The sequence below is a fragment of the Coccomyxa subellipsoidea genome (genome assembly GCF_000258705.1).
Source record: "Coccomyxa subellipsoidea C-169, whole genome shotgun sequence".
Taxonomy (NCBI): Eukaryota; Viridiplantae; Chlorophyta; class Trebouxiophyceae; family Coccomyxaceae; genus Coccomyxa; species Coccomyxa subellipsoidea.
This window is the reverse complement of record NW_005178040.1, coordinates 2,905,261-2,922,325: the sequence shown is the minus strand read 5'-3', so window position 1 is coordinate 2,922,325 and position 17,065 is coordinate 2,905,261. Positions and strand designations below refer to the sequence as shown.

The following is a 17,065-nucleotide window of genomic DNA, read 5'->3' as shown; positions in this document are numbered from 1 at the left end:
CTTCAAAGCGATGCTCACCCATGTTTTATAGGCCTTGTGATATGCATCTGGCACCATGTCTGGAAGCAGAAGAATAAATAGAACAATAAACTTCTGATCCATGTGAAAGCACTGTCTTTATCAATCAGATCAGAATTAGAGAAAAACCTTCGCAAGCGCCTGGATCCAGCCTCACAGAACCGGTTCGATGGCGTTCCTGAATAGAACGGCGACCATCATCATGATTAAAGCAATGAAGTTGGTATTCGCTCAATGCATGTTGCAGCGTGTCAGATAAGACTTGTCTGAGAGCATCGAGCTGTTTTCTGAGGGATCGAGCAGGCATTTGTTGGGCTGAAGGTAGGGACGAACACGAGCAAGAAGTTGGCTTCTTCCAACATCGTCTTGACCTCTGAAAGCATCAATGCGCAATCTTGGAAGGAAAGGGGAGTTGGGATGGTAAAAATTCGTTGACAGCGATGGCATGATTGCCGCAACCAATTCTGAAGACTGTCCTCGCGTAAGGGTTGAGCAAAGGCTGCCTGCCTTTCTCATGACCGTGATCAACGAACGCTGACTTTTTTTAATATTTTGGCACAGGTATTTTCACATACTGCGATGATGAATCGTGGAGCACTTGATGGTGGCTGAGATTGCTCTGACAGATCCTATCGTCCAGTATCGAGGAAATTGAGCAGACCTTATAGCTGCTCACCCAGATAGCCTGCTTCCGTAGATTTTAATTTACCTTCAGCTGTGAGAGGGCACTGGAAGGGCATCATCTATCGTTCAGAGGGCAGAGTCCCTATATACTCGGCTACTTTCTTTGGTACCTCTCCCAGTCAGCAGGGGGGGAAGACAGAGCCTTTGCCGCAGTGCTTTGGCTGGAGTGCCAGAGTCATCTTCAGCAAGCTTAAGATGCCACCAGATGGAGCTGATCCAGTGACGCGTGACTTGTCCAAGATCTTCTGCGAAAGAGCATCCTTCGAGCTAAAGGAGGAGGACGTCGTGGCCTACAGGAACCATATCAAGCTGCAGGCAGCCAATGTGGCTGCAAAGACGCAGGAAGAGGAGGAATACCGAGTCTGGAAGGTAGCTTCCTGCTTCCTGCAACCATACTTAGGGCCATGCATCAGACCTCTGGCCATTCCTTCCGCCTGGCTTAGCTTTTGGCATCACCCCCCCTTCTCTCACATGCATGCTGGGGGGCACTCAGGGCATACGGTCTGCATGTGGGAACACGTCAGATTCATGTCGTATAAGGGAACCGGTAAACAATAAATTCCTTCATTGAGGACCTATGGTGATGCGCGCAGGCAAAGTACCCCTGCCTCCTGGATGCGTTCCCAGACTTTGCGGCGCAGGCGACTGCAAAACGGGTGGCAGTGTTCCTGGACTACGATGGCACGCTCACGCCCATCGTGAAGAACCCGGACCGAGCCTTCATGTCTGATCAGGTGCGCCACTGAAGCTTGGCTTGCTGCTCACGGCTGCTGTCTGAGTTGACAGTGATGAGAACGCCCCCCGAAGAGGAGGGCTGCACTTTGCAGTGGCGAGTCACATCCCATATGCCTGCTTCTAGACGAGGGTCTCTTCCATACGAAGACGCGCTTCGTATCTTGTTCAGCAGCATGCTTAGAATCTTATCCAGCAGAACAGGGCGAAGCTTATTTTGTAGTATAAGTTTAATTGGTGAGGCAGGCTTGTTCATGAAGGGCAGAACGCGCGTGCCAGTAGCATGCAGAATCTGAAATTACCTTCTGGGATGCGAGCAGATGCGCGATGCGGTGCGCAATGTGGCGCGGCTGTTTCCGACGGCGATCATCAGCGGCCGGGGCCGCGAGAAGGTGGAGGACTTCGTGCGCCTCAAGGAGCTCTACTACGCTGGCAGCCACGGCATGGACATCATCGGGCCCAGGGTACACACCTGTCACACTCTGGGGTGCTCAACATGTTCACGGTAGTAAAGCCGACTGAGTCACACCGTCGACGCCCCTGTGCTTGCCTGGCCTGTGCATTGACAAGAATTTCTTGGGATGGTATCACATGTGTGAAGCGTAGAAGCTGGTAGAGTATTATCCATCAGTGCCCCTGTGCTTGCCTTGCCTGGGCACTTGCTGGGATTTGTCCGGGAGGGACTCTTGTGAAGTGCAATAGAGGTGAGGATGAGAGACTAGCAGTATTGGCGTGGGAGTGCGGTGTATTGCAAAGCGATTTGCCAATGCTCAAGATGAATACTTTACTGCGCAGAATGACGGTGATGAGGACGGCAGCAAGCTTGCCTTTCAGCCAGCTGCGCGCTTCGGCCCCGTCATGGACCAAGTGCATGATGACCTGGTGGCCAGGTGAGGAACACATGCTACCCTCTTGTTCATGCATCAGCAGACTTTTTCCCTGATGAATCTTATACAAGCTGCCAGGCACGAGGCAGCTTGTCACTTCAGACACATGGACACATGTCCGCTCCTTGCTATCCATCGGACATTTGCGCATGCCATGGTGCCTGCTTTGATCAGATTTGCATGACAGTGCTGCAACGCTGCAAGGGGGCCCCATTGCGCGCATAATAAGGAATATTCCAAAAGGTCCTGGATGATACGTATTCAAGTCGAGGCTGTGAGCTCTGAAAGCGCTGCCGAGTGCGGGTTGGTAAGCAGCTGCATGCATGCGCGTGCGCAGGGTGGCGGGCATAGCGGGGGCGACGGTGGAGCACAACAAGTTCTGCGTGAGCGTGCACTTCCGCAACTGCGAGGCGGACAGCTACGGCGCGGTGCTGGGCGCCGTGGAGACCACCCTGCGCGGCCACGACGAGCTGCACGCCACGCGCGGCCGCAAGGTCTTCGAAATCCGGCCGCAGGCGCGCTCCCCTTCACCCTATTTTGTCCGTAATCTTGCAATAACAGTGTCACTTCCTGACCACACGCTGCTAAAGGACTTGTTTAAGCTCATATTGCAGTGGCCCACATCCCTGAATTGATACCAGGAGGGATGGTATGGTGAGCCAGAGTGCAGGCCGCAAGTAGATTGTAAGGGCGTGAATGCCATGATTGCATGACAGCGCACTTCCAGTGGACTCGTCTCCTTCAGAAGCATGCTCAAAGCATGCAGAGCATCTAGGGGGCTTTGCAGACCTTGAGACTCAGCGTGTGACCTGGCCGGGTTGAGGCATGTGCGGCAGCGTGTCTCACACTGTCAGACGTTGTGCAGCAGTAAAAAAGACTCCATCTGAGTGTGTCCGCCTGGCGCAGGTGGATTGGGACAAGGGGCACGCCCTGCTGCACCTGCTTGCGGCAATGGGCTTGGATGTGGACGAAGATGTTCTGCCAATCTACATCGGCGACGACCGAACGGACGAGGATGCGTTCCGAGCGCTGCGCTTGCGCGCCAAGGGCGGCCTCGGCATCCTCGTCTCCTCCAAGGTCAGTCTCTGTTTCATGAAGAAACACCTCTCCTTTAGACGTGCAGCATATTTCTGTTGTCAGCGTGGCGTGGAATTCTCAGGGGGCAGTGTTTTCTCTTGACTGCCAAAAGCAGCCGTTCCTCGCCAGAAGTATCCTGTGGGATTGCTCAGAAGAGTCTGGTGCATGCACACGCATGCTGACATGCATCCTACTGAGGAGCAGAGCAGCCATTCGGAGGCAAGTTTGTGCAAGTTGAATGTATGGATGCATTTCTAATGATATCCATTGTTGTGCAGGCGAAGCCGACGGAGGCGGTGTACACGCTGCGGGATCCGACGGAGGTGCAGATGTTCCTGTCAAGGATCATCGCCTGGGGCCACACGCCCGCCAATGCGTGGCACCGCAAGCAGTCCTGCACCGGTTGGGCGCTGGACCCCTCCCTGGAGACCTATCGCTCCAACGGTTACCTCACCCCCTCTGACGGCGGCGACACGTTGCGCAGCGGTGCGCTTCCCCGCCCTGCAAACCCAGCAGTCCTCAGATCTTTCCCACAAAATAGGGGTACATGTTCTCGGTGAGAGAGAAAGAAGTATTTTAACGAAGCCAGCCGAAAGGCTGATGAGATTGCAGTGTGCGCCTGCTGCTTGTAGGAGGCAAGGCAGGCACATGCTTGTGGGATGTTGTCTGGACTCCATTGCACATTGCATCGTCTTTTCCAAAGGTTTGGGAATAGGGCGGCGTGTGGTGCGAGCAAAGATGAAAAGTCACCTTATTGGGACTTGGGTATGTGTGCAGAGGTGGAAAGCAGGGCGGCATCCGCAGCCACTGTCCCGGACTTCCAGAGGGCGTCGTCCGACGGCGCGCGCAGCGCATTCGGGCTGAAGATCTCCCGGGGCAACTCTGGCAGCATGGGCGCGGTGCGTTGCTCCTCGGCTTATTTGCCCTGGCCTTCAATTTGCAATTGCAGTTGATCGTTTGAATGGGTGTTGGCGGAGACCATTCACTCCAACCAGGATTTAGATTGACTTGGATCTATGCCTACTTCATTGCAGATGACTGTACTTATCCTTCCTCTTCTCTGGGCCACATTTCCTGCCTCCGCGGCTTGATGTACTGAAGTATACAGTGGTCATGCACCTGTACTGACGGTACAATCAGAAGGATTCAGGGGCTGTCGATTGTTTTGTCAATCACCTAGAAGTCATGCCGTTACCAAGCACCAGAGGAATAACAAGTGTTTCAGGGGTATTCAAGGGTTCAATCAGCTAGAATTAGGTTAAGGTTACATGTTTTGGCGCTTCTGCAGAAGTCACCAATGATGCGCGCCGGCCGGCCACCGCTGGCGCCGTCAACGTCGTCGAGCGCCGCCTCCGGCAGCCTTCTGGAAGGCCTCAACCGGCCCAGCCCCAGCCGCAGCCCAGAGGTGCGCCCCTATTGTTCCCCATTTCCCCTTTCAAGGGGAATAAAATGTCCTTATTTCCTTATACCGTGTCTGATCCAGCGGACACAAAGGTACCAGCTGGAGCACTAGGTGGGGGAACGGAATACCCAGCACTGAAATCAGGGATGCCTGAAAACTGTCGTGGATTCCTGGTCTACTTGATTGGAGGGAAAAGATCTAGCCGATCCCTCCAATTGTACCACATTGCAGTGAATTCACTATATATCGCGTTTTCTTGAATAATCACATTTCCCTCTTCAGTGTGTTTGGATGTGATGATGCGAATTGGGTACCTTGTGCTGATCATGTTCTGGGTTGTGGATGCACAGGCTGGGCACAGCGGTCAAGCGAACGGCGGCCCTGCTATCCCTTCAGTGTCAGTGGACCTCGCTCAGCTCTCAATGGGCAGCAACAGTGATGATCAAGTGAGAATTTAATCACCCATTTCACGTCCTGCAGAACACCTGCTCCCTGCCTGTTTCTTGTCACTCCCCATTGCAAGCATTTGGAATTCATATGCCTGCTAGGAATGGACTTGCAAATTGTGTGTCCATGTCGGTCCTGTCTCACCGTGCGTATCTGAGCTCCCCTGTATCCACGTGGCATTTTGTTGATCTCTCTCATCCTGTTGTGGAGGGTGAAACTGTCTATGTTTGGCCCCAACAAGCGTAAGTAATCAGCACTGTGCCCACAGTAGATTCGGTGTTGCTTGGAGTCCAACAAGGGTAGGCTTTTGGCAGCTTTTGCCTTGCAGCTTGTCTGCAGACGCAACCTGCCCGTGGCAGGAATGCTGTAATGGGAATAAAACTACTAAGATAACATTACTACTATCCTGCAGGTTGTTTCAGCGCTGACAGCAGCGGTGGCGAGGAGCGGCATGACGGAGAGCGACTGTCCAGAACCGGCAAAGTTCCACCTCATGAACGGGCTGTCGCCATTCTCCATCCTATCTGGCCACCCAAATGTGCGCCCAAAGCCCCCATCTGCCTCCTCTGAACCCCAAAGTTCTGTCGATTGTTGAGCATGCAACCATCCTTTGCCAAATGCCCCTGACACTGGAACAAGCAAGGGTGACACCCAGAAAGAGGAAGGGTACCTCCCGGCCTTCTATTCTCAGCTGTGAGGTGCATTTGAGATTGGTTCTGCATCTGTCCAGTGGAGCCGCATGCACCCAAAATTAGAATACTTACAATGTCGCTAGATGGTGCCCTGTGCCACTGGGTTGCAGGCTTCATCCCTGGGGTTATAAAAAGAAATCGATTGCCAACACTGCTGAATTGTCTACCGCACAAGCTGTGGCCCTGAAGCAGCGGCAACATAGAGTAGCTATTCCACTTCTGCAATGCTCACACTGTGGTCTTCAGACCAAGGTACCCATGGGGCTGGTGACTAGGTCTGACAGGAATTGCGACACCTACAGCATGCATTTCGCTGAGCATGAGTAATGCGACAAATTCGGTGAGGCATGGCATGCGGCCTTCAGATACAGTCTAGCGATAGGGTTGCACCTCTCCATCCCACTCTAGGAGCCTTTCACGGTGAAAGACAAATTACCATGGCTCGTGCAATGTTCACGGCAATTTCTGGTACCAACTTCAGCAGAAACTTCTGATTCACACTGATGTACATTGAAGTATCCCCTGTCCTACGATGCAACTGCCAGTTGTGCGAAGAGTTGTTCGTCTTGGCGAGAAAGTAGGGCAAACAGTCCAAAGATGAGGTAAGGCAGCCACACAACTGAGCCAAATACTTGTATGGGGTTCTGTTTTGCATGCTTTAAGACTTTCAAAATGTTTTGCGCACAGATGCTGGCGGCGTTTGGGCTGCCCGGGGAGGAGGGCGCGGGCACGGCGGAGGGCAGCAGCACACTCAGCGGCGCCTATTCAAGCGGCGGTGACTCCATGCACTTCAACGCCTCCGGCACCCTCGTCTCCGACAGCGAGTCCGGCAAGGCCGCCTGACAGCTGGCGCTTGGTCTTGGCGCCTGATCTTGCAACTGTGAGTGCTGCCTGATGTGGCCCCTACAGTGCCGCCTGATCTGGCGATTGTTGAGCAGTACCAAATGCGGCAAGAAAGCCGCCTGACCTGGCAATGGCAAAAATTCTGATGAGGCAACAGCGAGGCCGGCTGCTCGGGTTGCTCTTGTCGAGCTTGGGAAGGCAGCAGGTGACTCATTGGCTGATTGGCGGCAAAGGTCGGTGTGGAGGAGATCAAGGGCAGGCCGTACCTGGCCTTTCGTACGGCTAAGGAATGGAGAGTACCCCATTGTGTCTAAACCGCCACGGGCACGGGTTGGTCAACGTCTTCTGGAAGCGAGCGTGCCGTCTGGCATGAATGCAGTGTGGAGGTTGACGCTGCAGCAGCCAGCAGAGAGTCAACACAGACGTTGACGCAAGGACTGAGGACAGCTCCGTTGAATCCACAGCAACCTGTACAGCTTTTGCTGCTGTCAGGTGCGGGATCATAGGAAGCGCGGCTGAGAGTGTTTGGACAATTGTGTGCACTGCTGCATGCAAGCTGTATTGTGGAGGAACTGATGACCACTTGTCACAGTGCGGGGCCATTATCAGTACAGGCGTCTGCACTTGGTGGATCGGGCATTTCTCCCAAGGCTGCCACTTGAGTTACAAATTGCAGTGACACTAGGTCAGGGGCTTTGTGGGGTGCCCGGATGCACTGTAGCATCTGGGGGCACATGTTAGCACATGCCACACACACAACCCAGAAACTAGCTTACTTTGAGAGTAAGAGCCTTCGACAGGAACCAGGATTCTTTGCCAATGCCGCGTGAAGGTTTGATGTGAAGGACAGGAGAGGTAGGTGTCACCTACTGACACCGCATTATTTGCCGCTCCAGATTTATTATGCCGTGCTCTGTTTGTACATCCGCATGAAGATGTCAATCTCCAGCCTTGGGATTTTTTTGGGGCAATCTTCCGAGCGTGTGTGGTGTTGATGTGCTATTGGCTGGAGCCGGCAGGCTTGAATATAAGTGGGCTGAATATCGGCTGTCGGAAAAAGTTGTGCACTTGGTGCACGTGCTGTCTGGAGAAAACAAAGGATACATCTGCTTCTCGGCCGCTGCAATAAAACATCCTTCCTAGTCAAGGCGGTGTGTGAATGTGGTGGCGTGCAGAACTGCAGTGCTATGTACTTTATTGTCCCGGGCGATATCGCGATTGGGGAGGAAGAAGGGGCGAGAGACTTTGGGATGCTGTTTGCTGTTTGTAGTCCCAAAGTGCCATTCTACCTCTGCTATGCTTGTATACACTTGAATGCATAGAGCACCCTTTTTATATTGGAGCGGCCTCCTATGCTTGTGTACATCTGTATGCATTAGAGCACCATCTTGGTTGTGGAGTGGCCTGCTATGCTTGTATGCATCTGTATGCGCTAGAGCACCATTCTGATTTGGAGTGAGTACATAAGATTAAGGGCGTCTTATCATGTGTGGACCCCTGTGTACATGTTTCATAAGGGTGTTCCGATCACCAGCTGGATTGGCGCCAATGACCCCAAATACTATTTAAAGCTTGCAAGCCGTGGTGAACCGGCCGCATGCTTCTGCGCGGAGGCAGTCTCTCATTGCACGGTCTTAAACAGTCAGATTGATATCGGGCTTGAGCCTGAGGTGCCTGGTGTGACTTAGGATGTACATGAAAAGGACGGGTTCTTTTAGGTGTGCACAGTTGCGTTTTGTGGGAACTTCTTTAGGATTAGGCTGATTTCATATGTGTGGGCTGCATTGCTCTTCACTTTTCTGGGCTCTGTGGCTTGTTACTGTCGGTACGAATAATACAATGACGAGGTCTTTGTGTCATTGCAACCAGTCCTGCGAATATGTTCCAGGCCTTCTGAAGGTCTTGGGAGAACTTTTGTCTTGTAAATGCACTCTTTGCTAGTGGCACTGATGTCATTCTGGGCTCATCAATACAATACAATTGATACAATACTGTGTCCTTGACCCTGAAGGTCAATGTCCCTGGGATCCAGGCATGCACACACTCTGCTAAGGCCGGCTGCAAGCAATGGGTTAACCATTATTGTTATCATGTCATACATTCATCGGAAGTAGCTCAGCACAGGCTTTGACCCAATGCTGCAAACCTGCAGATCCACTATCGGCCCCCGCCAAAACCAGTGAATCCCATTGCCATGGCCATGTCTGGGTCCGCTCCATACTCCTCTTCCTCTTCTTGTGCACCTTTCTGCAACAGAAAAACCAAGCAGCCTCTCTTGTCAGCCAAGGTGCATTTCAAAGTGCACATTGCCCACAGCTTAGGGAAGGGGCAAACACCAAGGCAGCGCCAGCGCCAGAAGATAGGAGAACGGGCGGCCTCAGAAGTGCACGTCATGTGAAAAGAATACTATGATCCCCCGATCCACTGAATGACAAAACAACAGTGAACACCTGTAAGCGAATCGATCCCTCAACGGCCAGATAAAAACCTCAGCTTTTGCACACTTCATTGGTAAGATGCCTCATTCGAAACATTGGTAGTGCTCTGATGGACACATCATTTCGGAGTCCAGTCGTATATAAAAAAGAGACGAGCACTTGATGTGGGCGCCTCACCCTCTTTTCCCTCTTGCGCTCCCTCCGGTGTTCTCTGAGGCGTTCCTCCTCTTCCTGCTGCTCCAGCACCCTCCTGTCAAAGCCTGCGGCAAATTGCAAGCAGTAGTATGTGTCAAAAATTCCTAAAATCCCCTCCACAACAGTTCCTGGTGAGCTTCCCAAGTCACAAGTTCATACGTTTTAAGTGGTGCCTGCTTCTTCGGCCCATCTGCGGAGTTTCTTGACAAGGTGACAGGCCTTCATCTTTGTAGAAAGTAAAACGTGACTTGTGCGGGTGCTCGTACACAGAGTTTCTGACAGACTGTCATTTCCCAAGCATCCTGAATCCCAGCACCCAAGAACAAGGAAACAAGCTCACCATCTGGCACGAAGTCGATCTGCTCTGACTCGTACTTCTTCTCCTTGTGCTGGGACAATCGGTCCCTGACCTGTGACAACACACCGGCCCCGTCAGCTGTCTGACACTTTGAAACGCAAGTCAGGAGCGTGGAAAGCACATACTTGCATTCTGCAGCATGCATGCACATGTGCAGCATGCGCAGATCAAATTTGCCACCCATCTGCCACCGCCCCCATAACTCAGCACATGTTTACACCATGCGCTGAGTTAACACCATCAAGAAATATGCCTTTGCAGAAGCTCGAGAATATTTTGGGTGAGCTTGAAGATCACAGGTGGCTGCTTGAGGGTCAAGTGCGCACACCTGCTCTGCAGTGGAGCGTTCCACTCGCATGGTCATTCCCAGCGCTCGGTTGTGGTATTTCCCATTGATGTGGTCCAGATAGGATGCCGAGTCCCTCAGGATGCAATCGCACACGCTGCAGTAGTAGCCAGCCTGCGGCAATACAGTCACAACTTCTGCACAAATTGTCCGAGATCTTGTGTTCCAATCACATGTAGACTCTCCGCATGTCTCTCGGAGAGATGTAAGACCCAACATTCTGTCAGATGTGCAGATCAGGACATCGTGAGACGATGCGATGACATGAAATGGCCACTAGTAGGAAGTTGTGTTAAGTACGGCCAGCAGACCAAAATTATCAGGTCCCTGACCGACCTGCAAAGACCCAGAAGCATACACGTAAACTCCAGGGGGACAATGAAGATCTGAGAAGCACACCTGCTGGTTGAGGGGTGTTGTGTTGGTGATGACTTGGGATTTGCCCAGCCGAGAGGTAAGATCCAGTGAGAAGTCGCGCTGCTTCAGTTGTGCACGCTCCACAATGATGCCCTGATGTAGAGGATCCCTCTCTGCGCACGTCCCACGACACAGCAGGCATCAATCACCGCACACACTGCTTCCCTCTGGCCTTAAGTATGTGCCCGAAGAAGTTGGATACTTGCACTGACCCTCTTTGCCTGCAAGAGATGCCCACATTGATGCTGGAAATGGAGCCAAGGCACTGCAAAGGACCGTACAGGGAGAGAGGTCAGCCCACCTAGCCTCTTCCTGCGCTTGGCATCCAGAGCGCTCTCTTCTTCATCCTGCTCTGCCTGCGCGCGATGTTTTGGGTGTCGCTCAGCATCGTGGTGCAATACCACGCCGCTCTGCTTGAGGTGCTTTCAGACAAGTTTTCACGGTTGCAAATGCACGAAGGGGCACAGGAAAGTAGGAACATTTGGTGCTCAGGGCATCCTAGCCTACCTTGTCTCTCGCTTCCGCTTTTTCGGTGTACTCATCCTTGTCCCAAGTCCTTCGGAATGTGTTGTCTACCCCGCTGGCCTTGCCTTTCTTCTCCTTTTCTCGCCTTTCCCTTCTGTTGCCTCCTTCCTTTTTCACCAGAGCCCTCTCGTCTCCTGCCATTCTTAGCGACTCAAAACATTTTTTGACGTCCACACTAAAGACAGGAATATAGTGAAGTACAAGACAGCTCAACGTGGACTTGCACTCGATCGATTCTATGAAAAGAACGAGCTCGAATATACAAGCTGGCCGTCGCACACAGTGGAGATCTGCACTAAGATGAAGACCTCAAATACTTATCACACTTTCTTTTCTTGCCTAAAAAATCTGGTCTGGTAACAAGTGCTTGAGAGTTGCTCCAGCCCTCCCAAATCCCCGATATATCTCCCTCGACATCTCTAACAAATGCCCGTTGCCCTGTCGACAAAAAAGTCCCCATTCTGACGTGCATAGCCCTGCGATTGACTTGGAAGCATGGAATAAGTCAGTGGGACACGATGACGGAAGAGAAAATCGATCCAGCTCCCCCAGCTACGGAGGAGGAGCCCGCCAGCGCTGCTGTGCCAGATGCTCCTGGCACAGGCTCAAGAAAGCGCAAGCAGGTCGAGTTCTTCGTTCCTACGGACGTCAAGAAGACAGAAAAGCTGGTGATAAAGGAGGTAAGCATTGCCGGGAGTCCCTAGGCGGACCTCTCAGTGACTCATCACCTAACATCATGATGTACCTTTTCTGCTGTTGCAGTGTCTTTTGCTCCACGACAGAGTCATATTCCGGATTACTGGTGCTGTGTTGGTTGCATTTTGTTTCCTGAGCTGCCTTTACAGCACACGACGAGAATCTGACCGCATCTGACACTTGGCGGATTCTTGATGCTAGCGGATGTTTTTCTGCAGGGCAAAGGAACCAAGCTGGGAGACATTCCAAACGGTAAGGCTTCACTTTTTCACTTCATTGGCGTGCAATCCACTTCTCTGTTAGCCTTATTTAATCCGGCCATTTCTTCTGACCTGTTTGCTGCCATCGCAGTGGCCTTCCATTTTACAAAGGTCACTGGGAGGGATGAGCTCTTGGAAGAGCTGCACTTTCTGCTCTTCAAACGCAAGGGAACGGTAAGACGCACCGTCTTTACATAATATATAATGCACTCAGGCTTCTTCATAATGGATCTGGGGCTGTTGCCCATTTCCACTTCGTTGTAGCTGGATAGAGGGGTGCACACGCTTCCCTCTTGGGCTTTGTGATTGGCTTATGACGTGAGCAAGTCCTTGTGTGCTGTTTCAGGCGAACATGAGGAAGAAGGGGATCCTGGGCTTCTCAGGATTCGTCTACGAGGGCAGCGCAGATGTGATCTCTCTTGTCCCTGATCCGGTGCACTGACAACCTGCTTTGTGTACCCCTCCAGGAAATCGTCTCTTTCATGCTTGACCAGAGACATGCAAGGGTGTGCTACGGGTGTGCACTGGCTCACACAAGGCAAATGGGGAATGGGGAATGATAGTAGTGATGCATGCGCAGGAGGGGCGAGCCAAGTTGGCAGAGAAGCTGGGCAGGTGGAAGCTGGAGGACATCCACCGCACAATGGACTTCATGGACCTGGCCAGGGGCAGCGGCAGCAAGGTTCACACCCCGGCATTACATAATTTCCTTGATGCATCACAAGCCCTATGTGCCCTGCTCGCACCCTGCTCGCAACCCTTGGTATCTGCCCTTCATGGCACAAATGATGTACACCCACCTGCACTGACCCCTCTGTAGTAAGCCATAGCTGCATTCACCACGTTACACAGACATGCACTCAATGCCAAAATGTTCCCCACCCGCACACTTTAGTATCTGTGCTTGAACCCTGTGCAGGAAGTCAAGGTCAATGCACTGCTGGACTTCCTCGAGGAGCCCAAGCCGCTGAAGGATCAGGACCTGGCCGAAAAGGCATGTGCAAACCCGTCACCGCCTCCTGCTTGTTACATCAGTGTTTCTAAATTCTTTGGCTGCTTTGTAGGCGCTCGTTTGGGTGCATTGCGCTCATCGATGTGCTGTATCAGCCTCGTTCTGCGCAGCAGGATGTACTGCATCCGTGGGCTTGAGAAGCAGGCTCCAAAGCGCATGATGCTGGCTGTGTGACTGGAGCCTCACACGCCTACATCTGCCCCTTGGTCTCCAGAGCGCATGCATGTTGTCTTCCTTGCAGGCTGCGAAGGCAAAGGAAAAAGCCAAGGCCAAGAAGGAGAAGGAGACAGCAAAGAAGGAAAAGGCTGCCCCAGTAAAGGAGCCTGCGAAGAAGAAGGCCAAGAAGGAGACGCCAGCCAAGAAGGAGAAGCCTGCTGCCAAGAAGGACGACAGCGCTGCCAAGAAGAAAGCCACTGCCGCCCCCAAAAAGGTAGCATCCTGGCCTTTACTTCAGCCCCTTGTGGGGTGCTCAAAGCCGAGGTCTTGGTCGACAAACCATTGGATGACAACTGGTCTTGAGATAGGAGGAATGTTAATGGCCCAGCAGACCGTAATACGCGGCATGTTAACGAGCGGTACCGTGTGACATGGTTCCCTCTTGTCGACCTCTGATCACGTCAGAGCATGCCTCATTCAAGGACATGAGTCAGAGGCCGCACACTTATCGATGAAGAGAGCATTACCTTTGGACAAGTATACATATCATATAAGATGCTCGTTCGTACCTCATGGCATGACCCCCACACTCCCGTGCTCCAGATTGCAATCACAGGCATCTGTCTCATGCGTGCATGTCTCGTGGCTGCAGAAGGCCAAGGCGGCGGCTGCCGAGGAGCCGGAGGAAGCTGAGGAGGATGACAGCGAGGATGAGCTGCCTCTGGCGGTTGTGGCCGGCACGCCGAGTGACGAGGAGCTGCGTGAAGCTACCATGGCCATCCTCAAGACGGTGCAGCTGGAGGACTTCACCATGAAGGACCTGCTTCGCCGCCTCGGTGCGCAGCCCCCTGCTGGTCCCGGTCTCAGGGGTTGAAATTGTGAATTCTGTAGCAAGCCACAGCTCTCGGCCCCATGACAGACCTGATCCATGCCGACCTTTGCCGTTTCAGTGTTTACATGCACGTTTCTGTGTCATTTCTGATTGAACACATTTGCATGACGCATGTGACTGAAATACCAAGCTTGATGACTGTGTTGGCCAAAGCAAGGCGTGACAGGATTATGAGGCTGGTCTCTTCTATCGTAGGAATCCCAAGAACAGTGCCCCAAAGAGTCAGATAAAGGCGTTTGGTGCATCAGCCAACAGAAGGCGCGGCCGGATTGTGAGGCTTCTCTCTGTGCTTTAGCTGTGTTCTAGAAACTTGCCAGCAGGTGACTGATAGCGTATTATGGTGTGTGCTCGCGCAGCGGACAAGTATGGGATGCCGTTCCAGAAGCGCAAGGAGTTCCTGAGGGAGGTCATCAACACCTTTGTGGCCGAGAACAAGGCGACGGCGGCTGACGGCGATGAGGAGGAGCCTGAACAGGACGCGGAGCCAGAGGAAGCTGCAGGCGCCGAGGAAGTATGCCCCTAGACAGGTCATTTAAATTTGCAGAGGACCCTTCTCACCGCCGGAACTCTGTGAATATGCCCATGCACCTCTGCTTTGTGGTGAAGTAAGGATTATGATTTGCTCAGAGAAGATGCCTGCTTGATGCTTACTGCGTGTGGGGCACAGTCTGCAGGCAGCCTTTGGGGTGTTAGTGTAGATCAGGAGCGGAGGCCAGGCGTGCTCAACATTTATAAAGTAGATAGCACTGCAATTCGCCGTGCTCAGGGCTTGCAATGTTGTGCAGGACGCTGCGGAGCCGATAGAGCAGGATGCGGGGGCCGAGGAGCCTGCAGAAGGCGCACAGGAAGCTAACCAGGAGCCGCCGGCGGAGGCTGAAGAGAAGCCGGCCGAGGAGGCGGTGGCAGCTGAGGCCGCTGATGCTGAACCTGCCACTGGTGACTGCCACAGCTTGAAAACATACATTTGCTTGCATTTGATCAACTGCAGATCACAGCCACAGTGATGCTATGTGTTTTGTGGTGTGTACGGCAGAAGCTGCTCCTATGCGCGGATACAGCAGGATGCTTTTCTTATAAACGCTTTTCTTCTTATAATAACAACACGCTTTTCCTGCCATGAGGCAAGGTGCCTCTGCAGGCAAGCTCCTGGCAGTGCAAGGCTACCATGATCCTACCCCTTGTTGGCCACGCCAGATCCAAGCAAGACCCCGGATATACAATAGGACAGGAATGGTAATGTGGGGCTGTGTGCAGGAGGTGATGCGACTGCCCCGGCTGCTGAGCCGGCAGAATAGGAGCTCCCTTCTGCAGAGTGTGGAAGGAGCACAAAGATGCCAGTTGAGAACAATGGCTTTCAAAATTTGACTAGCAAGAGACCTTTAATTGGTACCAGTGGTCAGCCATGAGCCAACCAGCAGAAAAGAGAGAAACCAGGTTACTGCCAGCCGAGTCTCAGCGTATCAGGGGTGAGGATGAGAATGGGCGTGTGTGAGCATGGATTGGAGTTACAGTGGCAAGCGAGGCTGGCCATCGTTCCACACTTGATGATACCGTAGTACGGACTCTGCAAGACAGGCACGTTCAGGTGCTGAAGCGAGCGGTGCAATTTTGACAGAACTCTAGCTTACATTTACATTCTTGATCAGCACTTGCATACGTCGTCACCATCTTTGCATGCATGATATTCCTAAAGCTTTGATGACATGGCCGCGCCTTGCATGCACAATGATTCCACACTTCAACAAGTAGGCAGGGTGCATTGGAACAATGGTCATGGGTCTCAAATTGATGGTCTGTTCGTCTGCCTGTTTGCTTTCTTAAGGTCCACATGAAAAGCAACTGCCGTTCTGTGTAAAGGAGCTCCATTCACAAGTGCTTGAAGCTGTTGTCAGTGACAAGTTGTCACTCGACAAACCATTGCCGCTTTGGCTTCTTTCCCTTCTTCTGCTTGACATGAAAAAGCCCATGGATGGCGCTGTTGCCCTTCCTGATCTTGACACCTTTCTTCTTGACTCCCAACTTGCTCTTCGACCTGCACACATAATAAAGGATTACAAAAGGGACCAGGGACTGGCCAGCTTGATGCTCATGCAAACCTCATTATAGTAAGCTTGTCCTGTGGAAAGATGCAAAACACTGCCCTCAATCCAGCGATGGTCGTGTCATGCTTTACGCAGCATTATTATGTTGCCCCCTGAGCCAGCGCATCTGACCTCCTTCCGCAGCCTCTGGCCAATGTATGTCTGAGAAACGCACCTCTTGTCGCTGTCCTCAATGTCCATCTTCTCCAGCCCTCCAGCTGCTTCTGCTGCCCTTCCACTTGCAGCTCTGCCCTCATCAGCCTCCATGGCTGCCGGCTCAGTCAGAGCCCTCTGGGCGGCCTCCTGCACCATGTAATTGCACAAGGTTTCATATGACGTGTTTTGGTACTGTAGTTGCCTGTCTTCTCACTCGCACCGCCAATAGCAACTGCGAAATATCTGCTTTCAGAAGGATCACAGTAAGAGCAATGCTTCGGCCTTTTGAAAGCGTTCTTTATCCTGACTTCCTTCAGCCACATCTGGAGCGCAATGGAGGCTGGCAAGCTCGCACCTCTGCCTTGGACACAGCAGCTTCTTCCAACGACTTCTGGATGAGCCCGAATCTCTTCTGCTCAGCTGCTTTGTACACCTCACTATTTTCCACTTTCTCCCTGTGGGTGTCAAAGCAGCAGCCGCGTTCAGCTCAGCTGAAGTCAAGCAATTTGGTGACACGGGGCCAAAACCTGATTGTCACTATTCGACACATTTACAAACAGTTCTTGCTGCCATGCTACTGATCCTTCAGATTGCGCACAAGTGTGTTTCTTACCGCCGCAGCCTCCTCAGAGCTTTGCCCTTGTTCGACCGTGCGCCTCTCGCCATATCTAGATCGCTCAAGTGCTTTCTCACAATTATATCAGACGCACGAAAGGTAGTTATGAAAGATCCAAAGACCTCGCCTTGCAAT

General features: G+C 52.5%; 4 protein-coding genes across 4 annotated transcripts; 2 read left to right on the top strand and 2 right to left on the bottom strand.

Moving 5' to 3' along the window:
• Positions 1 to 897: 897 nt before the first annotated feature.
• Positions 898 to 6,782, top strand: COCSUDRAFT_65033 (hypothetical protein; the record flags this gene model as incomplete). Its single annotated transcript, XM_005650695.1, has 12 exons — positions 898 to 1,071; positions 1,296 to 1,436; positions 1,755 to 1,898; positions 2,230 to 2,324; positions 2,659 to 2,860; positions 3,228 to 3,398; positions 3,677 to 3,884; positions 4,176 to 4,297; positions 4,687 to 4,803; positions 5,151 to 5,246; positions 5,660 to 5,785; positions 6,627 to 6,782. 12 exons carry the CDS (start codon positions 898 to 900, stop codon positions 6,780 to 6,782), a joined length of 1,752 nt encoding a protein of 583 aa, XP_005650752.1.
• Positions 6,783 to 8,939: 2,157 nt separating this feature from the next.
• COCSUDRAFT_61191 (hypothetical protein) lies at positions 8,940 to 11,202 on the bottom strand (the record flags this gene model as incomplete). Its single annotated transcript, XM_005650694.1, has 7 exons — positions 8,940 to 9,029; positions 9,398 to 9,480; positions 9,756 to 9,825; positions 10,102 to 10,233; positions 10,519 to 10,649; positions 10,838 to 10,892; positions 11,044 to 11,202. 7 exons carry the CDS (start codon positions 11,200 to 11,202, stop codon positions 8,940 to 8,942), a joined length of 720 nt encoding a protein of 239 aa, XP_005650751.1.
• A 326-nt stretch (positions 11,203 to 11,528) lies between these two features.
• On the top strand, positions 11,529 to 15,945 carry COCSUDRAFT_46535 (hypothetical protein). Its single transcript, XM_005650693.1, has 11 exons — positions 11,529 to 11,741; positions 11,976 to 12,009; positions 12,109 to 12,191; positions 12,364 to 12,426; positions 12,598 to 12,699; positions 12,937 to 13,011; positions 13,271 to 13,459; positions 13,838 to 14,021; positions 14,434 to 14,588; positions 14,863 to 15,013; positions 15,332 to 15,945. The coding sequence occupies exons 1-11, from the start codon at positions 11,580 to 11,582 to the stop codon at positions 15,370 to 15,372; spliced, it is 1,239 nt and encodes a 412-aa protein (XP_005650750.1). The 5' UTR covers positions 11,529 to 11,579; the 3' UTR covers positions 15,373 to 15,945.
• Positions 15,946 to 15,979: 34 nt separating this feature from the next.
• On the bottom strand, positions 15,980 to 16,980 carry COCSUDRAFT_61189 (hypothetical protein; the record flags this gene model as incomplete). Its single annotated transcript, XM_005650692.1, has 4 exons — positions 15,980 to 16,109; positions 16,334 to 16,461; positions 16,670 to 16,769; positions 16,928 to 16,980. 4 exons carry the CDS (start codon positions 16,978 to 16,980, stop codon positions 15,980 to 15,982), a joined length of 411 nt encoding a protein of 136 aa, XP_005650749.1.
• Positions 16,981 to 17,065: the final 85 nt, after the last annotated feature.

Excerpts from the sequence above, each read along its gene's own strand:
- COCSUDRAFT_46535 (XM_005650693.1), top strand. The coding sequence starts at position 11,580 with ATGACGGAAGAGAAAATCGATCCAGCTCCCCCAGCTACGGAGGAGGAG. Across the intron at positions 12,700-12,936 it reads CCAGGGGCAGCGGCAGCAAG|GAAGTCAAGGTCAATGCACT; the intron begins GTTCACACCCCG and ends AACCCTGTGCAG. Across the intron at positions 13,012-13,270 it reads ATCAGGACCTGGCCGAAAAG|GCTGCGAAGGCAAAGGAAAA; the intron begins GCATGTGCAAAC and ends TCTTCCTTGCAG.